This window comes from Ictalurus punctatus, chromosome 14 (assembly GCF_001660625.3).
Source record: "Ictalurus punctatus breed USDA103 chromosome 14, Coco_2.0, whole genome shotgun sequence".
Taxonomy (NCBI): Eukaryota; Metazoa; Chordata; class Actinopteri; order Siluriformes; family Ictaluridae; genus Ictalurus; species Ictalurus punctatus.
Genome location: NC_030429.2, coordinates 11,682,586 through 11,706,326, shown reverse-complemented (window position 1 = coordinate 11,706,326; position 23,741 = coordinate 11,682,586). Strand labels below are relative to the sequence as shown.

Sequence of the window (23,741 nt, the reverse complement as noted above, 5' to 3'; positions counted from 1 at the left end):
AGACTTGTTCTGTCTGCATCCTGCGTGGCATTGTTTTGCTGTATGCTGGTGACTGTGTATAACTTTTAGCAACGAACCTGAGTGCTGTCGGGGGAGGGGGATGGTTCACCAGAGTCCAAAGCCAAAGCATATTGATTATCTTTGAATCAGTGGTGGCAGGACAAATATAACATTATATCACTGGGAAAGGGCAGTAAAGATCAAAAGCCTGAAACACTGGATTTTATTTGAACCCTACAGATCAGACTGGCCATGTTTAAAGGGCAGTTAATGCCGCCATTCCTGTCCTTTCTGTATTCTTTGAGGGGAGAATGAGCTGGCTTCAGTCATTGCTTTACCTACATTTTGTAGTTCCTCTTTCTGAAGAAGTACTAGTGGAACAATGCTTTTATGCACTAACCCATCTTAATCCGCTATACCATGAATTCCTCATGCAAAAGAGCAACATTGTACAGTAGTTGTGTGTGAATTGTTGAGACAGTTGGGACTGGAAACGGTTGCAGATGTTTTTACTCTCATGAAGTTCTCTTGACAAAAGAAAAAGATGATACATTTCAGGACAACTAATATGATAACTTCGGGTAAAGCCAGTTTTAGACCAGAAGTGATGCTACAACCACAGGATGTCACACCCACTCTGGGATGCTAAAGCGGGTACTGTTCTTGGGTGGAGCATTCATTTCAGTGTTGTCATTTACTTAATTAGTAAATATAACATGCACATCTATATAGACCATCAGATTATTATTATTATTATTATTATTAACATACATTGCCACTGTTAAGTTTTTTTTTCCCCCACTCATTATCTGTGACAATCCTAACTTTTACATAGTTTGAATATTAACTGATGCCTGTACTGTTGGAGTTCTCTTCTATACATGTATACTGTAATGATTTATAAGCCCACTGTCGGGTGTCTCCTTAAAGAGGTTAGGTTCCATGTTGAGCCTGGTTCCTCTTAATGTTTCTTCCTCATGCTCTATCAGAGTTTTTCCTTGACAGTGTTGCCTCCGATTTTGCTGAGTAGGGATTAAATATACATCCAGATTTCTGTCAAACGGCCGTTTAAAATCAATATACAAATTTAATTTAAGTGAATTAAAACAGTCATGATGCCCCTATTTCCTAAGATGGTTAACCAAATATCCATTCATAAACAGTTTCTGATCTGAATATTAAAATTAGGCACAAGGGACATCCCTCATTTATGCTTGTCATGCTGTTCGGATTAAAATATGCGCTGCAGAAGTTAGTATACAGTCATGTGGAAAAAATGGAAATTGTCGGCTTTTTTGACCTATTTGGACAAGCAAACATCTGGTCCTCTTTGAAACAGTGCATTTTAATAAAATTGATGCACGCTATTCATAATATTCGAATCCGGTGTTGAAGATTGGGTGCCAGTGATTAGAACCTGCTTAGGGAGTGCAGGTGGAACCTGTCTTATTTATACTCCTCTCATATCTAGTGAATGGTGTTCCCTTTTTTATTGAAGTGTGTGAGGTCATCTTGCCAAGATCTAAAGAGTTCTGAAGGCCTTCTGAAAAAAGGTTGTGGATGCCTATGAGTCTGGCAAGGGATTTAAAAAGATCCCCAAATTATTTGAAGTACATCATTCCATTGTAAGAAAAATCAGATGATTTTGTTGTTTAAAATCTGCACCATTATTAGATACAAATGGTGCAGATTTTAAACAACTACCAATTTGTCCAGGACTGGCTGTCCCAGCAAATTCAGCCCAAGAGCAGACCGTCTGGTGCAAGAACCCCAAAATTTCAACACAGGATCTGCTAGTAAGTCTTGCAACTGTTGATGTCAGTACATGCTTCTACAATCAGAAAGAGATTGCACAAATTTGACCTGCATGGGAGGCGTGCCAGGAAAAAGCTTTGCAAGACTACAGTTTGCCAAAGAGCATATAGGCTAAGACCAGGCCCTTTGGAATTATGTGCTCTAGACAGACGAATCAAACATAGAGTTGTTTGGCCACAGTAACAGCAGGCATGTTTGGTGCAGACCAAAGACAGCTTTTCAAGAGAAGCACCTCATACCAACTGTGAAGCACTGTGGTGGAAATGTTATGGTTTGGGGTTACTTCTCTGCCTCAGGGACTGGACAGCTTGCATTCATTGATTCTGCTATGAATTCTGCATCATATCAGAGAGTGCTTGAAGATCACTGAACTTGAAGTTGAACCAAAAGTGGACCTTTCACCAGGATAATGATCCTAAGCACACCAAATCCAACAAATCCACTAAGGAATGACTCAAAGAGAAGAAACATCTTGCAGCTGAAAGAATATTGCATGGAAGAGTGGTCAAAAATTCCAGTAGGCCTGATGGACAATTACGCAAAACGCATACAAGAAGTTATTTCTGCTAAAGGGGGCAATGCTAACTTCTGAGGCCAAGGGTGTACTTACTTTTTCCACAGAAGAATATCACATCTATTGATATTTCTGTTGAGTAACTGATTGAAAAAGCGATTTTTTTCCTTGTGGTTTTGTTCATGTATATAAACTTAGCCACTGTTCCAAAGATGATCAAATGTTTGGTTATTCAAATTAGTCAAAAAATCCAACAATTTCCATGGGGTTTACTTATTTTTTCACATGACTGTATATAGTTAATATAAATAAATGAGCTGAGACTCTTCCTGAACACCCATTCTCCTTTATAGTATTAATCCAGTCTCCTGCTTCACACCTGCACTCTGTCTCAGGCATTGTGTATCTTTTTGAATTTGCATTTTAGAATAAAGGTCATAGAAGAACTTCATTTGCATTCATGTGCAGTTCAGATGAAATAGGATATAGGTAATCTGCTAATCATAAATTTGTTCAGGTCTAGCCTTGCATTGATGCTAATGGAATTTCTGCTACTGGTTCATACTCGGCAAGCCATTCGTCCATTCTTCATACTACTATTTCAGCAAGACAAAAGACTTGATATAGCATTTCCGTCTCCTTTCCATAGCACCTTTTCTTATTTGACGGATTTGAGTTTCTCTATTTTAGGCTCTCATTCTATGCTTGTACACATTCATGAGGGAAACAGAAGTACTTAATATTCACTCGAGATTAAGGAGTTTGAGAAAGTATTGAGTGTCTGCATGATTAGTCACTTCTTTTTAAAAAAAAAATCTGTCGTGTCTTCACTTGTTTTGGCCTGCCTGAAGCATTAAAGCAAAAATCCACCCTGAATGACTTGCATATTAATCTTTAGAATTAACATTTAATCTTCAGTGTGGGCCAAGATTTATTTTGTAATAGATTTCTAAGTTGCCTTTTTGTTGTTGTTTAAAAGTCTTTTAATCAACATGATGTTGGTCTACTTTCACATTATTTAACAGTTTCATACACTCCTGGGCAAAAAAGTGAGCCAAGCCGAAATGCTAAAATATTAAGCTTTTAATGGTCTTAACAACAAATCCTTGGGCAGAAAATGAGCAAGAATTAAACAAATGCATTCCTGAGACTTCCTGTGCCACCATTTGCTCGTTTACTTTGCTGCTGTGAAGTGTTTGGGGGGAAAAGCTAGAAACAAGGAAATTCACTTATAGTCTTCATGTACACAAAGGTAAATATTTAAAGAAACCAAAGGGAAAAGCATCCCATACTAAGTTACTTTATCTATTTGTTTCATTCATGCTGATTTCCTGGCCAATGGTTTGTAGTTAAGATAATTAAACGCTTAATATTTTGCCATTTTGAGCTTGGCCCATTTTTATTTTATTTTATTTTTTTTGCCCAGGAGAGCACATTACCCACAGTGCCATTCGATAGCGCTGATAGTGGTGCCAATGGGATTTAGCTCTCTACCTAAATAGAGCGATGTAGCAGTGCTTTAGTCCTTTAGTCAGTCCAGGTGTCTCACCTCCTCATCTGAAAACTCTGCTCAAACAGATCAGGTTACAAAGCTTTAGGTTTCATGCTAATACCCCCATCTACACCATTGTGTTTGTCATTTTGTTGATCACTAAATAGCCGAGCCGAGTCTCTGCCGTAAAGCAGCACAACTTCATGTGCATTGCATTCTGGACCTTTGAGTTCAGTGTTTGCTGTCTCCAGTACTTCTACATTGACCTTCTCATTAAAGTGACACCGAACATCACTGAAAAATGGTAAGTCAAAAAAGAAGCTCTTGTTTTGTTTTGTTTTTTCTTTTTAAGAGCAAAATCGTACCGTTATCCATTATGTCTGAGATTGTTGATTTTTGCTGTAACTGCACTAGCAGTGTCATGGGCATCTATCAGCACGGATATCCGCTAATTTCTCAAAGGAATGATGAAAATACAGCACCAACCAACAAATTAGTGCCAGAATTGTTAAGCTCATCACAAATATTTCAATATAAGCATTTTTTGGTGTGTTTCTGGGTGGATTCTTCCTTTAAGGTTAATGTGAATTATGACGAGTGTTCATTACCTGCTGAGAAAAATTAAGAGGTAAAGGTGCACTGTGAAATATTTATGCATTTCTTGGAGAAATCTCTGTTCTGGAAGATTGTTCATAAAAGTAACATGCTGTGAGTATTTAGTGCCTGATTAGTGTCTAGTTCAGGGTCCTGTTATCTACTGTAGTTAAATATTAAACCAGGCTTTGTTTTGGTCTTCTCGGGTTTCTCAAACTCCGGGCATGTTTACCTTATGAGTGGTTGTGTAACTTGGGTAAATATGGGTTAGTATACAAAAACAAATGCACACTCGTATTTCCACTTAATCTGACAAGGATATCTCTGCTGAGCAGCCGGAGCTAGCTGTGATCCCTGTGAGATCTTCCTTTACAAAAGCACCCTTAAGCAAGTTACAGAAATGAGATAGCTATCTATGTTATGTACAATTGAGTGCGTGACACATGACTAATATTACAACTGACCGAATCCAAAGGCTGCTCAGAGAATTCACAAAGGTGTTGAAGGTGGTTTTAATGACACAGTGTACTTACAACATATAATGTTATAAGAGATTATTTATTTCACATCTAGAAAGAGAAATGCCAACTTTTGATATGATATTTGGATTTTTTTCAGAAGTGAAAAGAGACATACTTAAATTTGTCATCATTTGAAACATTTGCTATCATAAATGAAACACTGGCTATCAACTGAAGACAATCAGTAAGTTTACATGGACAACAATAATGCGATATTAACTTGATTAAGACAATACTCTGATTAAGAAACTAGCATGCAAAGAGCGTTGGTTTTTTTCCGTTTTTTTTATTACTTTAATTCGAATAAAGTCATACTCAAAGTAAACACAAATCGAATTAAGACGTGGAGTATTAGTATTTGTGTTTTTAGTTGCATTATCAAAGTGCATTACAGACATGTACACACCTTAATCACACTAACGTCGTGTGGAAATTTTCACACGTAATGATGTGTGACATTAATCGATGTCTGTTCTATAACATGTAAAACAGGAACAGAAAAGGAATATTCAAAAAGTGACTCATGTAAACACCTTAATTACAGTATTATTGTCCATGTAAACAAAGTCATTGTTTAGCTACTGAGGTTATGGCTTCTGTATTCAACAAAACTGGACAGTTGAAGACTGGAAAAGCATTCTGTGGTCTCTTTTTTTTTATATATATATTTATTTATTTTATTATTATTATTATTATATTCAATTTATTTAATTGATTATTTTTAAAAAATCTGTGTCCACTGTAGCATCAGATTACTGTATATGGTTTATGGGAGTGGAACTCCAATGTGGTGGCGTGTGGTGGCGCACGGTGGCTTAGTGGTTAGTACGTTTGCCTCACACCTCCAGGGTCAGGGGTTTGATTCCCACCGTGGCCCTGTGTGTGCGGAGTTTGCATGTTCTCCCTGTTCCTCCAGGTACTCCGGTTTCCTCCCCCAGTCCAAAGATATGCATGGGAGGTTGGTTGGCATGTCCAAAGTGGATGTAGTGTTTGAACGGGTGTGTGAGTGTATGTGATTGTGCCCTGCGATGAATTGGCACCCTGGGTGTACCCCGCCTTGTGCCTGATGCTCCCTGGGATAGGCTCCAGGTTTCACCGTGACCCTGAAAAGGATAAAGCGGTATAGAGGATGGATGGATGGAACTCAATGTGGCTTTCTGCTGTTGTAGCCCATTTTGCCTCAAGGTTCGACATGTTGTGTTCTTGGATGCTTTTCTCCTCACCATGGTTGTAAACAGTGGTTATTTGTGTGTATCGTTCCTCTCAGCTCAAATCAGCCTGTCTATTCTTCTCTGACTTCTCTTATCAACCAACCAGGCAGTTCCACTTGCAGAACTGCCGCTCACTGGACCTATTGTGTTTCACACCATTCTGTGCAAACTCTAGAGACTATTGTATGTGAAAATCTATGGAGATTATCAGTTTCTGAAATACTCAAACCAGCCTGTCTGACGCCAACAACAAAGTCATGGTGAAAGTTACCGAGATGACACTTTTTCTCAAATTCTGATGTTTAATGTGAACATTTAATTGAAGCTCTTGTCCTGTATATTGCATGATTTTAGGTTGTGTGCTGATGCAGCATGATTGGCTGATTTTGTATAATTGCATGACTGAGCAGGTGTAAAGGTCTTCCTATTAAAGTGGCCGGTTTGATGTGTACCCGATACAAAAAAAGAAAAGTATGAAACAATGTGATATTCATGAGATTGTTATGGAGCTATGTGGTTTTTAGTGTTCTGTCTTATGTCTCTGTTAAGTCCTCCCCACTTACAGGTATTTACTTACAGGTAGTTGTTTGGACACTTGTACAAAGACGCATGCTTCTTTAATTCAGACAAAAGAAGCATTCATAAGAAGACATTTGATGCCCCAAAAATGCCCAGTCATTCTTTGATGACCTCTAAAAAAGGTAGAAAGCCCCGGAATACACTTTTTTTTCCTTTTTTTTTTTTTAACAATAATAAGCATTATAAGTAAGGTTCACACTTTTTAAAGGCTTATCTCCTGTTGTATTTCTATTTTGATATTATTTTCATTAATATCAGGGCATTTCTTGAATATGATTAGTAGCTAGTTTTACCCAGTTAATTTCTAACAATGTGTAAAGGCTCTGACAGCTTTGTCCTTGGTTTTCTGTTTGCTATTTAACTTAAAGGTCACTGGCTATAACTCTATGAATCTTTGACTGAGCTTGAGCTTGACTTTCATGTGACTTATATTCTGTTTGGCTTCAGTTCATATTGCACATACTCGATACTTAAGTGGTCTTGTGTACACTCGGAATAGAAAGAGCTGGTTGCGTAGGGCATCTTACAAGGCTTGGGTGTGGAATGTCCACCATGGCATTGCCTGGAGCAGTTGACCAGTCTGCAGATTCAAAGTGATCAATGGGCTTTAATCCATGAAGGGAAATTTAAGCTAGTTAGTGAAGCCTGACGTCAACATGGCCATGCTTTAATCTCAAACCGGAAGTTGGCTTCCTGTAGACACTCCCTGTGCTGTCTGACAGCTTTAGCAGGCACTGGGTTTGAGCTGTGTTTATTATCTTAAAGAGGATTTGATATTAATGTACATCTCCAGTGGATGTTCCAGTGAGGCCAGTGGCAGTCTGATGTGGTTTAAAGTTGCTATGGGATCAGATTGCCATATTAAGGGACTGCTGCAGCTGCAAGGTTGATATTTGAATACATTTAAGAGTATATATCACACACACATCTCCCATGCTTTGTTGTGTTACTTTGGGACAATTTATTTGCTCATTACTAATAATTAGGGCCTCATCATTGCTGATACTGATATAGTGCACATGTCCGATACCATTCTCATTTACTCATCCATAGAAAAATGCTCCGATATCAACATCCAATACCGCACGATACTATGTGATGTCTTGACTTGCACTCCCCTTTATCTTATACCCATTACTATATTGTGTGTATACTCTGTTTATTGTTTGTTATGCACAATCTTCAGAGCTGCCACATCTCATTTCACTGCATTTTTATACCGTGTACGAATGAATGCACATTTGATAAATAAATCTTTGAATCTTGACCTAAGCTTAGTGTATGTTGCTACTAATGAACAAATAACACAATATGACAGTGACCTAGGCGTATTTCATAATTAACAATTGCAATCAAAGCAAATAAATATATATGGTGTGTCTACAAAAAGAGAAAAATGCATCATTCATCTCAAGAAGCCTGGAGTCTATCTCTGTCCCAGTGAACTCTGGGCACAAGGCGAGGGACTCCATGGACTGGGTTCAGGCCACAATCTCACACGCGTTCACACACTACAGACAATTTGGAAATACCAGTCAGCCTACAACACGTCTTTGGACTGGAGGGGGAAACCCCCGAAGTACAGAGGGAACATACAAGCTCCACGCACGCAGGGCAGAACCGGGATTCAAACCCCGAGCCCCAGAGGTGCGAGGCAAATGCTCTAACCATTAAGCCACTGTTCCCCCCGCTTAGAAAGTATATCATAAAATACGTTGTGTATGTATCATATCATATCATATAATACATCTGATGTGTTATGTAAGCCTGAACAAATTTTATTCTGTGATGAACTTGAATTTTTAAGACTCGCTCCAGTTAAATTGATTAACGTGATTGCCACTTAAAAATAAATGTGTTTAAATCATTATATTAATTGATTATGTGCAGCTGTTAGAAGCATTATTAGGAGACATTTCAGACTTTCTCAGTTTCTCAGTCAGAACCAAGACAGCTGTTAGTATCAGGATAACCGTATCCTGATAACCTGAGCACAATCTCGGCATTGGCTTTGTTAAAAGATAACTGAGTAAACATATCATCTGCTAGGATGAAGCTGTTTTGTTTCCCCCCCCCCATGAGATCTCTGTTAGTGGAGTTTGTGTTAATGGTTTATGTCACTGTTGAGGGGTCACTAGAGGGCAAGTGCCTGCCTAGTGGTGACCACTGACCGATCATTGCTGTATTTCATCTCTAACATTTATTTACCAGGTCATGGAAAAAGATTACTCAACTGTGTCTGTGCAGAGGAATGAAAGGTTAGATGAGCACATGGCTGCCAGCGAGTGCTACTACATTACATGCTGACATGCTAGCAGCATTATTAATATTAATCTTTATTATTTATGCACACATATAAACATATATTAACTTGTCACAAACATTACTGAGTAGATTTTGTCTGAGATAAATATTCTCTGATACAAACTACAGTTCTGCTGTCTTTGCTTTTAATAACGAAACAGTAGATATGTGTATGAGACACACACAACTCCAGATCGCATTTTATAGGGCAGCAGCAGCACGGCTGGGAAATGTCTTTCTACGTAATGTTGCTTTGTTAGTTTTGACATATTTGCATGATGTATTTGTTTAGTCTGGTCGTTTTTTTTTTTTTTTTTTTCCCACTGCCCTTCTACTAACAGCCTTTTAATCGTCTTAGCAAATGAGATGTTGAGCCAATCAAATCGCTGTTGTCCGTCTTGTACCCTCCTCCGGCAGTGATATTGACCTGCAGTTGGTCTGGCAGGCTGCCAGTCAGTATGTGTGCAGTCAGAGCTGCAGTGCCAGAAAAAGCGAGAGAGAAACAGAGTGGGGTTTTGTAACACTGCACCTGAAAGACTTGCAGGCTCACACACGCACCTCCTCAGACTCTCACTGCAGTAGGAGGGCTATTTTTAGCACACATCCAAGAGCAGAAATGAGATTTGGACTAACTTCACTCCCATGCTCGACACTGCATCATATAAACATCTTGATCATCATCATAGTAAAGAAAGGAAACCAAAACCAATTGGATAAATGAGACAGAAATGTTATTAAAAGGAACAGGCAGTGTGATTAGTCAGATGTGTTTTTTTTCCTTATTATTATTTTCGGTTTTAGTCATATTCCTTTCCATATTTGTTTATGTATTTAATTGTGTAATTGCTAAATGACGTTTTAGTGACACATACCAGGGGTGGACAAAGGATAAATTCATTAGCTAGAACATTGTGCTGTTCAGTCCCATGTTTTGTTGTTCAGAATCCTAACTGAGCGGACAAAATAAATGTTAGTTAATGTAATGTAATAATATATGGCGAGCTAGTTAGCTAGCTAATTGCGGTAATACAGACTAAGGGAAATGAATGACTATGTGAATTCCCAATGTTTTATGCTCTCAAGACATGTCAAATTCAATACATATAATCCGTTTCTCTGCAGACCGACAGCCTGGCGGGCGAGATGAAGGAGGAGAACCTGTTCCGTCGGCGTTTCTCTCTGTGTCCCGCAGCCACCACTCCACCCAAATTAGATCCACGTGGTCTCGGCCGGAACCTGTCGTACGGAGGAGACAATGATGTGGACCCGATCAGCCCAGGTACATGGCACTCAGCGACAGTGCTGCACATTGTGTTTTAGTAAGTGAGTGTAAGGGAATACTGTTGCTATGGGTATCATTGTGTAATTTCCAGTTGGTACCTTTGATTGGGAGCTTAGGCCATTGATCTTTTTAGCTCATGTTAATCATAACGAGTTCTGGACAATGCTACAGCCATCCGTGACCAGGAGTCAAGGGAGCAAAATTGGCCTCGCTGTCTGCGACACTAGCCAGTCGTGGGCATCCGTGAGCTCGTGTGTAAAAGAGGGCGGACGGAGCTTTCCTCAGAGTGTGTTATGCTGCTCGGTGACGCAGCATTACAGATGGTATTAGGTTTCACTCTTGTGGTCACATATTACAGTGTAGATTTGTTAGGATAAGCTGTCTGATGCTAAAACTGTCACCTTAAGGGGAAAAAGTAGTGACGTGTCTCAATTTCTTTCAAAGGGTGTTAGGCAAAGGGAAAAACTGACATAAAGTACAGATAGTAATTAAAAGCCAGGATTAACAAAATAATTGAATTTTATGTCCCTAATTTGCCCATCACACTGTATGTGAAATCACTGCTGATGCAGTTGAAATGTGGCCTGATTCTAAATATTACCTATAATCCGTATTTTTGTGTTGTAAAATGTACATCATTTGTATTTATCTTTGCCTCGTCCGCACTGAATGCATGAAGCGGAAGTGCTTGCTCAGGTGGGTGTGTGTGTGTGCGTGTGTGTGTACATGTGTACGTGTTCCGCAGGCAGTGAGTCGGAGAAGAATGGTTTGCCTTTACCGAGAGATGAGGTCAGCCCAGGCCAGTCTCCCAGCAGTGCTGTGAGTCACCTTTCCTTCTTCCCATCAGTTAAAATGTGTCTGAAAATATTTCCACCCATTCACTGCTTTTTTTCTTTTCTTTTCTTTTCTTTTTTCGTTATAAATATTATTAGCCTTACTTCTTGTTGTTGTGTTGCATTGCTGTTAATGAAGGATGATGGTTACTTAAATGACTGGTTATTTAGTCATGTAATTGTGTTTGTTTAGGCATCTCAGTGGCAAGGCTAAAGCTCAGTTAGTTGCAACAAATCAGGTTTAGCTTGATGTTGAGGTGCTGATTTGCCAAAAATTCAATAACTGGTAGATGTATGGTATGACGCGAGTATCATTGTCGTTGTCAAAAAAAAAGTGGCTGAGCAAATCCGCCCCTATAGAGCCAACATTGCCTCCAGTCCCTGCATATTAAAATAGATGAGACACTGTGGATATGGTAAGATTAAAAAGCAGTATTTATAAACATATCTGCGTAAGTGAAGCATAGAGCTAAAACAGGTTCTAGCATTGCAGCACAGCTTCCTCTACTTAAGAAGCTAATTTTGGGCTTTAGAGGCAGTCATCCTCCTCTTCTCACTCTCTGAGCTTCAGCTGACATCCACAGCTGACTGCACAGACCTCCTGAATTTAGCTGCCTGCAGTTGTGTGGTCAGATTGAAAGGAAAATGCTGTTGTTAAAGATGGCTTCTCTTTCAGGCTAACATAATTACTGGGCTGGTGAGTCTAAACATAGAGGTAAGTGGTAGTGGTACAGTAGACCCATGGTGGCCTGTGGTGGTAGATGTGTATGACCTTATTTCTCTTTCTGCTTGCTCTGTCTCTGATACACTCACTTCAATTCTGCTTCAATCTTGTCTCCCTACTTCTCTTGTGTAGTCAGAATCAAAGATGTTCATAGGTTTGGAGAAGGAGAGCTCTTCACCCACTGAAAAGTTGGCCAGAAAGGAATCTCTAAAGGTAGAATGTATTTCCTGGCTTTTTTTTTATTTATTTTTTTTTTTATCATTACTATATGGTGGCTTTCTTAAAGGCAAAGTCCAACCTGAAGCACATCATATTGAAATTATATTGGGATTGCTGATTCTGTTGCTGTTCAGATAAACAAAAGTGCAAGGACTTATTTGCTCACTCAACATTGTCCAGCAATGTTCAGTGTCACCTTAAATAGAAATCTAATGTAGCTATACAGCACAGTTATAGCAGAGATTCAGATAAGTTAATTAGTGATCTGCGAGATGACGAGCAGGATGGCATCCATTTAAAGCAGAGTATACAGATGAGGAAGTGATGTAACTTCCTTTAATGTTTTTACACCTCGAACTTGCTCTCTTGCGAGTTCTAAAACATGACCCACGGTATCCAGTCTTCTCTGTAATAGGCCAGTGTGACAGCAGGTTTTTATACCAATCAAGCATGAACTCGTGACAAATCGTTTGTTTGAGCATCAGGTGTTAAATCAGGTGTGCGTTGGATTGGTTAGAATATAAGCCTGCAGATACCACTGGACAGCCCTGACAGAAAGGACTGACTTCTAGAGATGTTCTAGAGATTTCAGAGCACCATGTCTGTATCTCTGACACCCCCTAGTGGTGTTGTAGCAAACGCGCTTTTGGTGTGTGTGTGTGTGTGTGTGTGTGTGTGTGTGTGTGTGTGTGTGTGTGTGTGTGTGTGTGTGTGTGTGTGTGTGTGTGTGTGTGTGTGTGTGTGTGTGTGTGTGTGTGTGTGTGTGTGTGTGTGTGTGTGTGTGTGTGTGTGTGTGTGTGTGTGTGTGTGTGGAGGGAAATGTTTTGTTTTGTTTTATATCATTTACATTTGGCTCACTTCATGGTCTTTAATTTTTCTCTCCAGGTTCAAAAAAAGAATTACCGTCAGGAAAAGAAGAGGGCAGCCAAAGAATTATTTAGTGCTCTAAAGGACCCCAGTGTGGTCATAATTTCTAACTGGTTAAAGGTATAGAAACCTTTCTTACTGATTCAGTTTTCGTTTAATAAGGTTTCCAGATTAAATGGCTTTATACAGATATATCTGTGTGTTTGTTAGATCCGGGGGACACTGAAGAGCTGGACGAAGCTGTGGTGCGCTTTGAAGCCTGGGGTTCTCCTGATCTATAAAACCCCAAGCTCTGAGCACTGGGTGGGGACTATCATACTAAATGCGTGCAAACTGATTGAACGGCCCTCGAAGAAAGATGGTTTCTGCTTCAAACTTTACCACCCCTTAGAGAAGTCCATCTGGGCCATGAAGGTTAGACATGGCTGTCTTAATCTTTTGATTTATAAACCCAATCTCTTTGTTTTAATGCATGTCACTCTTGCATGCTGATCCTGAAACTTTAAATACGATACTGTCATTTAAATAAAATAAATTGTCTCTGCATGCCTCAATAAATGTGATGGTTTTATTGGTGTGCTAATTGGAAGGCAGTTAATTAACTGGTTGATTTATTTAATCCCAGGGCCCTAAAGGAGAGACAGTCGGCTCCATCACACAGCCTCTTCCTAGCAGTTATCTGATTTTTCGAGCTGCATCTGAATCTGATGGTGAGGAAATTTGCATGTGTATGTAACTATGTTCCGTGCCAAAAACTATAGTTTTGAACCTGAAAATTAGTTTGGAACCTTTTGCCATATATCTAATATGACAATATCATCCATACCAAATTCTATGTATGTCACAGTCTATTAAAAGTATAATGTTGTGTTTGCTCAGTGTTTAGCATGTGTCACGTGTGTGCCCTCACCAAGACACGTGCTTTATGTCTGACATACCTTGCACCTGCTTCTGCGTTTGTCAGTTTCTGCTGTTGCACTTCCCAAAAATAGTTTATGCTCAAGTGTCACCTTTTCTTCATCATGTGGGGGCTGTAGCTTTTCTTAGAAGTCAGTTGAGAAATGTTGGGCAGTACGGTTCCTCTAGATTTGTTTCTGAAGGATATTACGAACAAAAACTTTTTGTTCATGCAAGCTTCGTAACTTTCGCTATCCTCTTTTGTTTTTGTCTTTTTTTTTTAATGCACAAAGTTCTCATATACATCAAGTGGCATTGCTGAAGGTATCACAGGAATTGTGCATAGCATTTGTTAAAAATTCTAGCGAGATTTTCCTTGTACGTGTTGTGTGCCCACATACCCTATAGTAACTAATTATATCTCTCAAAGGGAGTCTCTTTCAGATCCCAGCTGTGAACATTAAAAACAAACAAAATTTAAAAAAACATTGAAAAAAATTTTTTTGAATGCTGGCTGAGTAATTTACACCATTATGCCTGGCTGCCAGTTCAACATGACTTGGCTAGAAAGTGAATGTAATAACAAGGATTGTATAAAATGTCTTAACATTTGCCGTTTGTGCCGGATAGCCTACAAAGCCATTATAACACTCTTGAGCATTTGAAGTAAAATAATGTAAATTAACATTGTTTCAAGAAGTTCAGGACATAACATTATTCAACTCTTTACAGAAATGTAGCTACAGGCCCTCACTGAAACTCGTATTCATGCCAAAGTTATGTGACATAACGTTTAGTGAAGCTAACTAGATTGTCTGTGTTATACCAGAAAAAGTCTGATTTACATTGAAAGTGCCTTAAAAAAACATCACTGTATAAACCCTGGTAGCAGAGAATTGGTTTCCTAATCCTGCATAGCTACACGGTTTATCTAAACTTGATAAATAATTAAACAGTATGTTGGGTCTGGTATGGTTAGACTTGACCTTGTCTCTCATATACACAGGCCGATGCTGGATGGATGCGTTGGAGTTAGCACTCAGCTGTTCCAGCCTGTATAAGCTGACTGCTAAGAGCTGCAGGGACGGAGACCTGAGCAGCTCCTCTGAATCGTCCCATATACTCCAGCTCCTGCAGTCTACTGCCCTTAGTGAGCAGGAACTGCTACAGTGAGTGATCGATTCTCTCTCTCTCACACACACACATACACACACACACACACACACACACACACACACAAAGAGCAACCCCAAGACATCCAATTCACTTGTCTCTTTTTTCTGGACCAAGTTCTTTACTTGACTGACATTCTCAGTGGATCCTCCATTTCTATAATAGGTTTAGAATAACCCTGTATCCACACCGGACATGTCTCTTCAAGATCTGTTTAATTACACCGGCCTAGTTTGAAAGCTCCTACATTAGGTTGTCTAAGTCTACAGGAAGTCGCACCAGCAACCACACCTGCCTTGCAGCCAACTGAGCAAACCCTTCTCTTTACTGATGACACCAGTTGCTCATTACCTCGTTAGTTTCTTGTATAAATATCCCTCAGTTTGTATCACACACCTTGCTTTAAGAACAAGAGCTCACATTGCTAAATCTTGTTTGCTGTCAAGCCTTCACTACTAAGCTTATTTGTCCAAAGGAGTCTGTCAGCTGTTATTACAAAACATGACCTGAAACAGTGGGACAGTGAACAACCAGTAGACCCATATTAGTGTTTATTGTGTTTCCTTTGCAGAATCATAACGTGGGTTTAAATAAAATGGACAAGGTAGGAAAAGTGTGCTTACAGGTGCATCTCAAAAAATTTGAATATCGTGGAAAAGTTCATTTATTTCTGTAATTTAATTCAAAAAGTAGAACTTTTATATATTCTTGATTCATTACACATGAAGTTAAATACTTCAAGCCTTTTTATGTCTTAATCTTGATTATGCCTTCCAGTTCATGGAAATCAAAAATCCAATAACTCAAAATGTTAGAATAAAGAACTTATAATACAGAAATGTCGACCTGAGAAGAGCTAATTAACTCAAAACACCTACTAAGGTTTCCTGAGGCTTTAATCTCTGTGTGGTTCAGTACACACAACCACAATTATGGGGAAGATGAAAGTAAATTTTGCATTTCATTTGGAAATCAAGGTCCCAGAGTCTGGAGGAAGAGTGGAGAGGCACAGAATCCAAGATACTTGAAGTCCAGTGTGAAGTTTCCACAGTCAGTGATGATTTGGAGTGCCATGTCCATGTTTGGAGTGCTGGTGTTGGTCCACTGTGTTTTCTCAAGTCAAGAGTCAATGCAGCCTCTACCAGGAGATTTTAGAGGACTTCATGCTTCCATCTGCTGACAAGCTTTATGGAGATGCTGATTTCCTTTTCCAGCAGGACTTGGCACCTGCCTGCAGTGCCAAAACTACTAGTAACTGGTTTTCTGATCATGGTATTACTGTGCTTGATTGGCCAGCCAACTTGCCTGACCTGAACCCCGTAGAGAATCTATGAGACACCAGGCCCAACAATACAGACGAGCTGAAGGCCGCTCTGAAAGCAACCTCGGCTTCCAGAACACCTCAGCAGTGCCACAGGCTGATTGCCTCCATGCCACGCCACATTGATGCAATAATTTGTGTAAAAGAATTAAAGCCCCGACCAAGTACTGAGTGCATAAATTAACATACTTTTCAGGAGGTTGACATTTCTGTATTATGAGTTCTTTAGTTAATTAGTTACAGTTAGATTTATGTAGCACTTTTTCTAGACGCTCTTTACGTAGTATGGGGGGAATCTCTTCAACCACCACTAGCAATGCAACGGCAGCCATAGTGCGCCAGAACGCCCACCACACACCACCTTTATTCAAATATTTTCAGATACTGGATTGAGGTGTAAGTCATAATCATCAATATTAAAACAAAAAAGGCTTGAAATATTTCACTTTATGAAAGTTCCTCTTTTTAAATTAAATTATGAAAAAAAAAGTAGTTTTCCACGATATTCTAATTTTTTTTAGATGCACCTGTATGTGATTTCAGTGGATTTCCTTCTTGTCTTACTTCCCGAGTGGGAGTAAAAAGTCTAAAACAAGGGCAGTGTCACATATGTAGTGGAATTCGATGCCTCACAGACGTGCCTGTGATGTGCTGGGTGTGGATCGGAAGCTAAAAACGGGAATCATGATGCGGTGTTTGACGTGATGCATCTAGGGTGAATTGGCCTTTAGTGTATTGTGAAATATACTCTTAATCATGCTGTCAGTCATATTGCAAGTGGTGGTGTGAACTGTGTCCTAACAAACCAGGACCAAGAAGTTAGTTGACATATGCCTTACTTTCTTAAGTCTGTTGAAATGCTTGTCTGGAAGTGATGCCATGTTGGCTTAATGTGAGCCTTTAAAGTCTTTTAGTTTGATCAGGTCAATAAGTGCCACTGTAAACTTATACGATTCATCACTCAAACCATTTTAAACCACTTTTTTAAAGCTTTATTATGATATTTTAGTTGTGTTGTTCTGTACATTCCAATTATTAATCAATTAAACAGAAGTATTATCTTATGTGCACTGCTTCTGTGTCCCAAATCCTGACTCTTTAACTGTTAGGTTGAGACGTACTGCGCTAAAGTAAGTCATAGAATATACCTCCATTATCTCTTAGAAACTAGATTTAATTCTGTTCACAAAATAAGAAAAGTGGAACAGTTTCTAAAGCAGTTACTTGATATCTCTAAGGCAGAAAATATTAGGGGCAGGTGTCATTCACATTATTTATCTATAGTAATGCATATCTCAATGGAAGTACCACATACAGATAGTAAAATCTGTGTGTGTGTGTGTGTGTGTGTGTGTGTGTGTTATTAATGCTCACAATATGCCCTAAGCCACTGGTGCCCTTCAGCTAGCAGCCCAAACATCTGTACTCCGCCTCTTTCCCCACCTTTACCCAAATGGCCTGTGGTCATATTAGTACTTTCGCAGCCATGATACACTTCCCGGCCAATCAGATATGCTTTATTGGGTCATGTGACACACGCCAAGCAGGAAGCAACAAGGAAAATATGAAGTCAGTACCACCCCAAGAGAGCCGTCATCAGAGAGACAGACAGACACGCACACACTGCAAGCGAGCCTGTATGGCAGGAAAAACAGCTCGTGAGAAGCAGATTTTATTGAATGGCTGTCTGTTTAAGAGGAAAAAACAGTTAAATGTTAACAACAGTCCATTAGCCATTTTTTTCTGGGTTTTTTTTTTTTTGTACTTTAGCTGTCTGTAAGGTAAGAGAAGTGGTTACTGTTTATGGTGCCTAATTGCCTTTTTTTTTGTTTGTTTTTTGACACTAAGTCTCATTATCTGTTTGTCCTGCTTGACAGTCATGCTACTTTTTTGCTCCTTTATCAGTCTAATTTGTGTGTGTGTGTGTGTGTGTGTGTGTGTGTGTGTGTGTGTGCGTGCTGGACAAAGAGTGCGATGAGATGGTCTCTCACCGTCTGTCTGAGCCAGTGCTAACTCAACAAAAGACTTTTCTGGTTATTGCTAATGGTTGGATTCGAGGCATTTAGCCTCTATTAACAGTCAGTTTTCACATTTTCTAGGCAGATTTCATAACGCATTCCTGTATTGGGGTCAAGAAGTATTCAGTAGTTTCATGTTTATCTCTTCTGGTGGTGTCTGTGTCATGGTTATGTCCAGCTTTGTGTGACCACTGGGGGATGCCAGACATCACGTCTGTCTTGTGACATCACTGGTATTCTAGGTGACCTTGACATTGCTCATGAAGGTGAAGAATGATGTGATGGCTTAGGAAACTGGGCTGACCAGGACTGTGTTGTAATAGTAATAGTGGACCTTGATGGATGGCAGTTAAATAAAGCAACTGTCAAAAGACAGACATGTGACATTTTGACCTACATAACTGCAGATACTTGTGTATGCAGACAGTGTAGGTTTGTATTGGGCTGTGGTATTGCTAATATTCATTCACTGGTTCATTTAAGTACATGATTGCTTTGTCTGTACTGGTTGAAATGTTTGTACTTCTGTGTGTATGTAATTGCAATAAGCAGATGTCACCACAACATTGAGAAAATCATATTGTAGGTTGCTTGCTCTATAAATTGCAGCATCTGCTAAGGGGTCAAAAACGTTGTGTCTGACTAAATCGTTTAGATTTATAAAGGTGGCTGAATAGCAGCTTCTTTTTCTTTCAGGTTGAATGACTCCATGCTTGAAAACAACCAGATGGAGAATGAATCTGAAAGAGAGGCCCATGAGGACTCCGATAACGCAGCCAATGAAAACGGTGGGAGATTAACTGAGGAGAGCGATATGGACCAATCAGATGACCTTTTGCCCTGCCTCCAAGCAACACTGTATCTTGAACAAGGCCATGAGGATATGGGAGAGGTGAGGACTAATTTAAAACTGTCACCAAGGAGTTGTACAGTACAACACACTGTGTGCCAGTAATACCAGTGCCATGTTGGGTTCTTACCTGACAATAGAGTGACACAGTTCATGGGTAACATTAAGGCAGAGCAGTAAATGATGTGCTGCTCCTGTAGGCTGGTGAAGCATCTCAGGTGGAGACGGTGTCGGATGAGAATAAAGGGTTAATCTGGACATTGCTGAAGCAGCTGAGGCCTGGCATGGACCTGTCCAAAGTAGTGTTGCCTACCTTCATCCTGGAGGCACGCTCCTTCCTGGACAAACTGTCTGACTATTACTACCATGCCAACCTGCTGTCCCAGTGAGTCTTTAGTCCTCTGTCTCTAAACTTTCTGTCCTCTTGCTTCTAGATATGGTATAACCGTATTTATTTAGGATTAGGGCCATGGATTAAATGATCATAAAAGTAATCATGGTTGCTATAATCATAAACCTGGACTGCTATTCTTATGTTTGTTGTTCTGGGTTATAGGGCAGTCACAGAGGAAAGCCCATACTGCAGGATGAAACAAGTCTTACGCTGGTACTTGTCAGGCTTTTACAAAAAACCTAAGGTAAGGTAATTTGGACCTATTTCTCGAGAATATTCTCAAGAAATATTCCTGTTTTTACTCTTTAGCACTGATAACACTGATTATCTAGCTCAGATATTTTTACTCGCTTTAATGCCTGTTTCTTGTACCTGTTTGTGATGTTATGCACTTTCCTTATTTAAGACCCTGCATGTAAATGATTGATCATATGATCTGTGTGTGTGTGTGTGTGTGTGTGTGTGTGTGTGTGTGTGTGTATGTGTGTGTGTTTGGTTGATTGTTTGTTTTCCAGGGTCTGAAAAAGCCATACAACCCTATTCTCGGGGAAACATTCCGTTGCTGTTGGCTGCACCCTCTGACTGACAGTTGTACCTTTTACATATCCGAGCAGGTGAGACTTCACCTTCACCAACCACCGCAGTGAAAATATTTGGTTTCAACTTTCAGGAGCACAGATCTTTTAATGTCTAACACTTCATCCATATACAGGTATCTCATCACCCTCCTATCTCAGCTTTCTATGTGAGCAATAAGAAGGACGGCTTCATCATCAGTGGTAGCATCCTGGCCAAGTCCAAATTCTATGGTAGAGTTACTACAGCATAACTATTGTGCCTGTGAAATAACAGCGCAAACAAAAAAGTTGGGCAGTAATAATAATTGTGAATAATTTGTTTCCCTCTCCAGGGAACTCTTTGTCAGCAATACTGGATGGGAAGGCCAGACTATTGTTTCTAACCCGAGATGAGGAATATGTCATTACAATGCCATACGCTCACTGTAAAGGTACTGATATTATTAACTCTTTGAATTCCTTACCAGACAGCTCAGTTTTTTTAAGGTTATAATGTTCTACAAATTTGACTGCTTTTTCTAGGCATTCTGTATGGTACAATGTCTCTGGAGCTTGGAGGAAAGATCACCATTGAGTGTGAAAAAACAAACTATTCTTCTGAACTTGAATTCAAATTGAAGGTACCAAATACTCTTTTCGTGGCTTCATAAGATTTCCTCGTTTGTTCAAGCTGAGCTCTGGATTGATCTCTCTCTCTCTCTCTCTCTCTCTCTCTCTCTCTCTCTCTCTCTCTCTCTCTCTCTCTCTCTCTCTGTCTGTCTCACCTTTTCTCATCAGCCTTTCCTCGGCAGCTCATGTAATGTTAACCAGGTTTATGGAAAGATCCGTTTGGGAGAGGATGTATTGGCCACAGTGGAAGGACACTGGGTATGAATATAAACTCCAGATACACTTTCACACATAACGAATGGGAATGTTCATCCTTGTCTACGATGATAAAGTGCAGTTCTTCATCAAGTGATACCATGTTTACAACTTAAGCAGTTTCAGCTGGAATAAGCAATCTTCTCCTGATGCTTGAAGTGTGTAATAAATGTCTTTTGGCAGGATGGTGAGGTGCTTCTCTGCGAGAAGAAGACTGGCCTCCAGGAGGTGCTGTGGAACCCCACACCTGACATACGCAGTCAGCGGCTGAAGAGGCGGGTGGTGAAGTTTGATCAGCAGGGACCTTTTGAGTCGGAACGGTACGATTTTGCTTACAAGAATAACATCGCATGCTGTATTAAAGTGTCCCACTGACATGCAGAGTTTAAACATTTCTTTCCAATTCATAGTCCCATTCTTACTTCTGCAGACTTATTGAAGTTCCATTAAGTGGTTTTTTTTTTGTTGTTGTTTTTTTTTTTGGTTAAAATTGATAAGAATAATTTATTACATTCCACTCAAGTAAAACTTATTTAAAAGTCCCTTAAGTAGCCATCTGAATCACTACTCATGTAGCAATAATAATAATACTGTAGCATCTAATGAAATCTTAAGTCAAGCATTATTTCATACACATGATCAGATTTACACTTTTTCATTGTAGACCACTCAGTTAGGCAGAATCCAAAAATTGCTTCCTTCCCTACATGTACTCACTACATAGGGTATAAAGTAGTGGTGTCCTAGAATCTGCATAGTACGCTTAATGCCCAGTAGAATATTATTGGTGATTTCAGCCACATAACCCTAGCAGAAATAACAGTGTAAAAGTACATTTTGTCATTACAAATGTACAAAATAGCAAGAGTAAAAAGTACATTTTATTTTAAAACGTACAGAAATGTAAAGGAATGATGTAGAATATTATTACCCACCTCTTGTCGAATATGTGCACGTGTGAAAATTGAGATATGTGAAGGCACATGTTGCTTTTGTTTTAGGTTATGGCAGCATGTGACCAGTGCCATTAATGCCAAGGACCAGAACAAAGCTACACAGGAGAAGTTTGTTCTAGAGGAAGCACAGAGGCAGGAGGCACGGCAAAGAGGAGACCGGCCCTGGAACCCACACCTTTTCACTATGAACCCCATCACCAACGAGTGGAACTACAAACACATGGAGTATGTACCCATCAGTCTATTCAACACACAAGGCCACTGCTTTGAACACCAATAAAAATAAAACTCTGCATTTTGTAATCACTGATTAAAAGAAGTAGAACATATACAACATACAGTGCATCCGGAAAGTATTCACAGCACTTCACTTTTTCCACATTTTATGTTTCAGCCTTATTCCAAAATGGATTAAATTAATTATTTTCCTCAAAATTCTACAAACAATACCCCATAATGACAATGTGAAAGAAGTTTGTTTGAAATCTTAGCAAATTTAATAAAAGAAACAAAAAAAGCAAATGTACATAAGTATTCACAGCCTTTGCTCAATACTTTGTTGAAGCACCTTTGGCACCAATTAGATTAGCAAAATGTGGAAAAAGTGAAGCGCTATGAATATTTTCCGGATGCACTGTGTGCGTGTGTGCGTGTGTGCGTGTGTGTGTGTGTGTGTGTGTGTGTGTGTGTATATATATATATATATATTGTATATATAAAAACATATATTCTGTATTATGTCCTATGTTTCTGTTCTTCCTCTCAGCACTAAAGCGTGGGATCCTGACTGTTGCCTGGTTCAGTTTGAGAAAGATGGCATCGTCCAGACCAAAGAAAAGCCCCGGCGTCAGCACAACGGCTTCACCTACAGCCAGAACTGGAGCAGCCAGCAGAAGGTCAGATGGGCTTTATGCATTTGAGAACTTGCTCAAAAAACTCATTCTTCTACTTTGAGCTTGTCTTCATACATCCTTTTGAGTGTGTTTTTGTCTATGTGTAGGCCCAGGTTCATGGAAAGCACAGGAAGTCAAGCAGCCAGCCATCCAGTTGTAGTCAGAACACAGAAAGCAGCAGCAGCACACCAGAGCCGACACACGAATCCTCCGACAATGAAGGCAAGGCCAACACATCATTATATATCAATTATAAAGATGTATAATACAGTAGTAGTAGTAGTAGTAGTAGAATATGAACCTGTTAGAGCTTCACTGTTTTGTGTGTTTAGGTTTTGGCAGCCAGTGTGCCAGGTGCAGTAAGGGAATGAAGGACCTTGCACAAGTAGAGGCCTCTATAGCATCCATACAGAAATCACAGCAGGACATTCAGAGGTGAGTATCATGGATATGGGCTTGGTAAATCATCAAGCTTATGGTTTATGTAGGACAGTTGTTCAAAAATATTTCCTTTCAAAAAAATAAACCTCTTAAAGGGTCAGTTTGTGGCCCCCTGCTCATTTGTAAGTCACTTTGGATAAAAGCGTCTGCTAAATGAATAAATGTAATAAATGTATGCTCCCATCTCTATAATAGTCATGATAGCATTCAGTAAATAATCAGTTTGTAATATTACAGTAGGTGTTTAAAAAAAACAAATTGGCCACTCCTTTAAAAGATCTGATCACCTTTTCATGCATTCAGGCAATAAAATGTTTTTCTGCTTGACCTAGACTAACGATTCCTGTCTCTGTCTCTCGGTCTTCGGTGTGTTCAGAAATCTGAGTGTGTTGAGTCGTGAG

General features: G+C 39.5%; 1 protein-coding gene across 2 annotated transcripts in view; it reads left to right on the top strand.

The window, feature by feature from the left end:
• osbpl5 (oxysterol binding protein-like 5) overlaps positions 1-23,741 on the top strand; it is a 40,402-nt gene that overhangs the window by 15,211 nt on the left and 1,450 nt on the right. The window contains exons 2-23 of one of the 2 annotated variants that reach the window (XM_017485760.3): positions 10,153-10,309; positions 11,058-11,131; positions 11,822-11,860; positions 12,002-12,082; positions 12,974-13,075; positions 13,166-13,369; positions 13,581-13,665; positions 14,859-15,021; positions 19,061-19,256; positions 19,415-19,599; positions 19,771-19,852; positions 20,124-20,222; positions 20,321-20,417; positions 20,519-20,617; positions 20,709-20,806; positions 20,964-21,053; positions 21,234-21,370; positions 22,052-22,231; positions 22,773-22,902; positions 23,007-23,121; positions 23,232-23,334; positions 23,717-23,741. The exon at positions 23,717-23,741 is cut by the window's right edge and continues 1,450 nt beyond it. In XM_017485760.3, coding sequence (XP_017341249.1) covers positions 10,174-10,309; positions 11,058-11,131; positions 11,822-11,860; positions 12,002-12,082; positions 12,974-13,075; positions 13,166-13,369; positions 13,581-13,665; positions 14,859-15,021; positions 19,061-19,256; positions 19,415-19,599; positions 19,771-19,852; positions 20,124-20,222; positions 20,321-20,417; positions 20,519-20,617; positions 20,709-20,806; positions 20,964-21,053; positions 21,234-21,370; positions 22,052-22,231; positions 22,773-22,902; positions 23,007-23,121; positions 23,232-23,334; positions 23,717-23,741 — 2,520 coding nt within the window. In that variant the 5' untranslated portion in view covers positions 10,153-10,173. The remainder of the gene's footprint in view (positions 1-10,152; positions 10,310-11,057; positions 11,132-11,821; positions 11,861-12,001; positions 12,083-12,973; positions 13,076-13,165; positions 13,370-13,580; positions 13,666-14,858; positions 15,022-19,060; positions 19,257-19,414; positions 19,600-19,770; positions 19,853-20,123; positions 20,223-20,320; positions 20,418-20,518; positions 20,618-20,708; positions 20,807-20,963; positions 21,054-21,233; positions 21,371-22,051; positions 22,232-22,772; positions 22,903-23,006; positions 23,122-23,231; positions 23,335-23,716) is intronic. The other variant, XM_053685976.1, reaches the window with a different exon arrangement.